Source organism: Cryptomeria japonica, chromosome 5 (assembly GCF_030272615.1).
Source record: "Cryptomeria japonica chromosome 5, Sugi_1.0, whole genome shotgun sequence".
In the NCBI taxonomy this organism is placed as follows: domain Eukaryota; kingdom Viridiplantae; phylum Streptophyta; class Pinopsida; order Cupressales; family Cupressaceae; genus Cryptomeria; species Cryptomeria japonica.
The window spans coordinates 642,625,879-642,632,697 of NC_081409.1; the positions used below are offsets into that span (position 1 = coordinate 642,625,879).

General features: G+C 29.2%; 1 protein-coding gene across 1 annotated transcript; it reads right to left on the minus strand.

Moving 5' to 3' along the window:
• Positions 1–5,316: 5,316 nt before the first annotated feature.
• Positions 5,317–5,817, minus strand: LOC131876013 (chaperone protein dnaJ 20, chloroplastic-like). Its single transcript, XM_059220769.1, has one exon. It carries the CDS (start codon positions 5,815–5,817, stop codon positions 5,317–5,319), a length of 501 nt encoding a protein of 166 aa, XP_059076752.1.
• Between the last annotated feature and the right edge of the window lie 1,002 nt (positions 5,818–6,819).

Consider the following 6,819-nt stretch of genomic DNA (forward strand, 5'->3'; position numbering starts at 1 on the left):
TCTTCTTCACGCGTGGATTTGGGTCTTCATCATGATGGTAGCAGATATATGTATTATGATTCATAGATTTGAAATGATGATACCCTTGTAATGTATATTGATGTTTATGTATAAGTGATGTAAGAATTTGTAATAGTTGTAGGAGATCATTTGTACTTGTTCTAGATGAACTATGCTCATGTTGTAAGAGCCATGTAATGAGCTTGTAATCATAATGTACTCATGATTATGTTTAGACTTAGACAAATGATGTAATAATTAGGTGACATTGATATATGTAATGTATATGATGTATGGTTTATGTTCTTAATGAAATAAGGAAATTATCCTTAAGTTGATTCTATCATGTTATGCTTTTATGTTGGAAACAAACTTAGATCATGGAAATGGATTAGAATCATTAGAAATGATAATGATATGCAAACTAAATGTTAGAATCCACATACAAGAACCTTAAACAAGTGACATGAAACTAGAGGGAAACCATAGTAGAAGTCATATAATGATTAGAGATAGAAACATACTATGTAACCATGATCCTTAGATAACAACATGGAGACTAAATATGTCATAAAGTTGAAATTGTAATAGGGATAATGAATGATGTTATTACTAAAGATGCATATTGGATACAGTGACATAGAATCATATCATGGGCTAAGAATAATATCATGTTCATAGATGCATTATCATGTTAGTAAGCATGCATGTCATAAGTAAATATTAATGAGTATGACGTGTAGACTTATACATTAAGCAAATAGGTGCATGAAGGAATAGATCATGCTAGGAATACGATTCTTATAGTAAGCATGTAAATGATAGAAATATATGCATTCAATGGTATGCATTAAGTAAGGATTGAAGAAAGCATTTATATGATGAATTACACATATATGAATGTTGATAGGAAAAGATCATAATTGGACATGATAGGAGTTAATGGATCAATAATCATGCATTAAGAGATGGATAATTATGGTAGATGCATATCGCTCATATAGATGATGAATCGATATGTGATTAGGAACATTTAGATTTGGTGTTTAAAATGAGCACTAGATAATGGGGATTAGTCTTGCATGTATCATGTGACTTAATGAGGTTAGCAGGATGCATCATGAGGATAGCTAATGGTGTACCTACATATGTGCATACATAAGTTAGTGAATGTCATGTGTTATTTCACCTTGCACATGAGAACAAATGATAGTTCAGGCTGTATTAAAAGGCATGTAGATGCATTTCATGATGGACTAATTTAGTGGGTTGTATATATGCATATTCATGATGATTAATGGATCTTAAAGTAATGACTAGTGGATTAGTGAATAAGGGTTGTTTCTGAAATTAAAGTAATGGCTCTAATGTACCATAGGGAGTTACTGTGATATCATAAAGAATATTTTGCTTGCATAAGAACCTAATAAGATAACCTATGATTAAGTTAAGAACACTAAGTAGAAACTAAGTAAACAATTGCTCAACATTTTGCGTAGTTGTGCTAAGCAAAACATTAGTTAGTTAACAAAAAAAATTTTAAAAAAAACTGTTCCATTCAAGGCTAGTATAGTGTAAATTCTCTAGGGTATTTTGGCGGGCATTAAATAAGGGTCAAAAAATTAAAATTAATATGGATGGTTCGCATGCATTATATTTTTGAGATAAATTTGTTGTCAATGAATTTTAGGGTTATAGTAATTATGTCTACTTTTTATTAGCATTTTTTTTATTTATCATTATACGAGTTCGAGATTTGAAACTTATTTTAAATCTCTCTAAATTGTGTACGTTAGAATTTTTCACAAATTTTTTTTATCTAAATTATAAATTCATTTGTTTAATTTTATTATATTTCTTTTTAAGCAAAGTGATGCCTCTACAATGATATCTCTCAACATGTTCTACATATATTTCTCCAAATATAGGTATGCTAATTATAGAAACCATGAAAATAACTGGCAACAGATCTCACAAATAATCTACATGACTTTTCACTCATTGTTTTCCTGAGATTGTTACATACATCACCCTTATTGCTAGGATTTGCAAAAGAGGTAAGGGTAGATGAAGCTTTTGTTTAATTCACTAAGATATAAAAGCTAGGATGTGTATATGAATGTTTCAAGTTATTCTAGCTGGAATTTGTATATATTTGGTGGCTTTTATGATATGTGTATACATATACATATATGTGTGTGTATGTGTCTATATATCCTATTCGAGATATTCCTGATTCTATGCCTATAAACAATATTAATCAGTAAAAGGTGATATTAGAAAATGCATGCCTATTAATGTGTACATGTAATTTTTACATAATTTTTTATTCTCTTAACTCGTCAAAAATCTTTCAAATTAAATAAATAAAATAAATATTCATAAAAATAAATTATTTTTTATAAAAAAAATTATATAACAAGGACTAACATATCTATATTATAAAAATGCATATTTTTAAATATGAATTATTTTAAAGAAAATGCTTACTAAGTGGGTATTGAATATCTCAATATTTCACATTATGTCATAGTAATAATTATGATATCTAAGATAATGGTGATCTACGTATCGGTGATTAATTTAAATTTAGTTACCATGTTTATTGTTTCTCAATATTAGAATAATAAGTAAAAATGGATAGGATGACAAAACACTAAAACAAAGATATCTTAGGTGAAATAAAGAATAAATTATGTGCATGACACAACCCATGCATATAATATAGATATAGATATAGATACCCATATATATATATATATATATATATATATATATATATATATATATATATATATATATATATATATATATATATATATATATATATATATATACATACATGTATATGTATATGTATATATGTACATGTATATACATATATATATATAGATATATACCTGTATATGTACATGTATATATGTACATGTATATATATACATGTACATATACATATACATATATATACATGTACATATACATATATATATATATACATATATATATAGATATGTACATGTACATGTATATATATACATGTACATATATACATGTATATATATACATGTACATATACATATACATATATGTATATATACATATATGTATATAGATATATACATGTATATGTATATGATATACATATACATGTATATATCTATATACATATGTATATGTATATGTATATGTATATATGTATATATATATATATATATAAATACATGTACATGTATATATATACATACATATATATACATCCATATATATACATAATACATACATGTATATATACATGTTTATATGTATATGTAAATAGATGTATATATGTATACATGTATATCTATCTATCTATCTATCAATCTAACAAATTACAAAATGATATGTTTAGACTAACTAAAAAAATTTGCTTTTGTTAATGATGAGTTTCTATTATTTATATTTTTTCTTTAATTTTTAAAAAAATTTAATTAATAATATTAATTAAGAAAGAAAAAATTCTATATAAAAATTATAAAAATACACACATTTATCCATTGTACGTCATTTAGTAGCACTAGACATTGCCTCTTGGATAGATACTTGAGCAATGTCATCGCTGTTTTCAATAAAAGTAGTGGTTTTCAAGACAAAAGATTTTTAAAACATTAAAAAGACAAACAGAACAAGTTCCGAATCCCTGTAAAGTAAAAATAATATCAATTTTTACTAAAGCCAAGATTTGTTCTTTTTCTTTTGTTCAAATGGATGGAACTTTTATTTTAGAGTAAACCTTGAGCAGGAAAATGGGCTTATTGTGGAATTTGGATTTGCATTCATTTCTGCACTTTGTATTTTAAATTACAACTAACTATATGTTGACTCTTGATTACCCTTGACGACAAAAAAAAAGGGGTGACATCTTGAAAGGCATGTTGATAAATCATTGGCATATTTTTATTAATAATGCTATCATGCCTCATCTGCATATTGTTCAGTGAAATTTATGATGTGTACAACCACGTAATGACTTGGCATCAACTTACCTAGCATTCTTGCACGAGACTCTATTGTGGACTTCAAATGTTTTGAAATCCTATTTTATATTTTGGTTTCTTAAGTGGTAAAAGAAAAAAAATAAACAACAGTGTTTTATTTTGTTGCACAAACCCTAGAAGGTGCCACCATGGGTAATTTGAAGGCTTTAATAATGATTTTTCTATTTTAGATTTTTACAGAGCAGTAAAAAAGTTGCAAAATGTTTTTCTCTTTTGTAAAAAGAGATGAGCAGGAATAAAGAGTTTGATGGTTCTTTTTTTATGGTCATGTAATTATTTTTTTTAAAGATAACAAAAGTTTTACAAGGGTTTTATATGCTATAAACAAGAGATTCGTTGTTCATACAGATTTCAGCTTTCTGGAGCAGATTTATAACTATTTTTAAATGTTATACAAAAATCATGTTTCCGTTTAGAAACCCTAACTAATATAGTTACCCTATTTTGGAAGGTATATTTGGAAGGTTGTTTTTCGAACAGTTTTGATTTAAAAAAAAATAGTTCATTTCAGTTTTGGAACCGATTCTACATCTTTAGGCATTTATACATATCATGGCTGTGACATTTTGGAAAAGTGTGTGTGAGTGTGAAAAAAAAAAATAAGGCAGGGAAAACTGTGCATTACTTGCTGTGGTCAGTGAAAAAGATTGAAAGGGTTTTTCATTACATAGTGTGAAAACTCTGTTTTTTCAGAAGTTCGGTGTGAATTTGATTTTGGAAATCAAGGGCAGAAAGGATTATTGTATTTCATACAAATAACAGAGTATACAGAGTATGTGATTTCTCTGCACTTTATAGCAGTATATTTGTAAAAAGAAATTGTTTCAGTTGTACTCTTATAATCTCAAAGTTGCACAAGTATATTTCTGCAATTATGATGTGGTTGTTGCTCCTTGAAGACAATGTACAGAGTTGGTTCTCATTGTTATAATAAAAAGGATCTTTACGAGTGGTTTTTCTACCCCAAGAGGGTTTTCCACTCATGAAATCTTTGTGTCATGTGTCAAAAGTTTTCCATTAGTTTCATGCTCTGATATGTTGGATTATTTCATTTGTTTTGCATTGTGCTAATTCATACAATTGTTATTTTATATCTGCAAGTTCCATGTTACTGTGTCATTTATAAAATTAAATGTTATTTACTTCATTTCTGAAATTTCAACTTCTCTTTCAAAATTTCTTGTATGAATTAATTTCTTAGACTCTAATTCACCCCCCTTCTCAGAGTCAATTCACTTCCAACACTATATACAACACAATGCCGAAATGAAGAAATCAATTATCAACAAGCAGGGACATGTTGGTTTCGTGCTCTCATTCTGCTGCCCCGCGATGATGAACTATAGCTAGATCTTCGTTTTATCAATTCCATCAGCTGAACTTCCCACGCATTATTACAGCTCTCCAATCTTTCTCTGCGCTGGTTAATTTCCATCCCGTTTTGCAGTCTCCAATCGTAATCCTGGCGGAGCAGAGGATCCGACAGTGTCTCATAAGCCTTCCGGACTTGAAGAAACAATCTGCTACACTCCTCTTTCTCTACAGCGGGGCAGACGTCAGGATGGTATTTAAGAGCCATCCGACGATATGCGCTCTTTATATCATGCTCACTCACACTAGGAGACACACAGAGAACATCATACAATGAAGAAGAAGAAGAAGAAAAATGGGTAGTATATTGGCAGTGAATTAATCTAATAGCTACAACCGTTTTAGCTGCAGACTGCTTTGATCTGACTCCAATTGTTCCCCTCGAAATTCCAGCAGAAGCAGTCTTCGTCATAAGATGTACCCCATGGAAACCTCCAACTGATGCATTCTATTCCATCAAAGCTTGAGTAGAGAGTCCTTGAGATTGATTACCAGAGAGAATTTTGAATGAGAAATTAGTTGAAACTTCACGATTATCACTAGAAGAGAACGGATAAGATTCAAGATAGAAGGTCTCGCTAAGGACCATAAATAATGGGCGTTGAAACCGAGAGATTTGGGGGTTTCCAAGAATGACACGTAATTGATTCTAGAAACACACGACTATTGTCGCGGGACCGGGAGATGCTGAATTGAGACATCGATGAAGCCCGTGGGTCCGAGAACATTGTTTTCCCTGAAGTAGAAAAAGAGGCATTCTAGAATCTATGCACGTTCTGACGCCTATGGTTTTAAATTTCTTGTTGCTGAATCTTCCCATCGATTAAACGATTGTGATGGCAAACCTGGTTTAATTAACATAACATATTTCATATTGTTATAATTACCGACGGATATAAACAATTTCTTATTGGGAAAGCAAAGTGGTTTCTAATTTATTCATTCATCTTGATTTATGATCTCTCTTCGCTAATGGACGAATTATGTTGATCAATATTTAAGATTGATTAAGGATAACATATTATATTCTTGTATTTAAAGATAAATGCATTTAAAGATATTGGGTGCATTTATCGTAATCATTTAGAAATGATCAAATGAAATAAGAGACCATTCATAATAATACATTTGAACTAATACTCTAAAAAGGATCCTAGCTCTACATAATCATTGTAGAGCAGCTTGCTTGATTATAGAGTGTTGATTTTTTGTTGTTTAATTTCAAAGGGTATTAAGGAACATTGCCATTGAGGCTCAAATGTACAAGAACCTAATTAAAGTATTAGTCAATATTTTCAACCCTAGAAATCATTAAGAAATTTAGAAGAGATCAATGATCCATTCATGAAGTAATGGGGATAGTCTACAAATTATAAATGTTAAGAGAATATGCATATGATAATAATGTAGTCAT

Coding starts and splice junctions, on each gene's coding strand:
- LOC131876013 (XM_059220769.1), bottom strand. CDS start 5,817: ATGACGAAGACTGCTTCTGCTGGAATTTCGAGGGGAACAATTGGAGTC.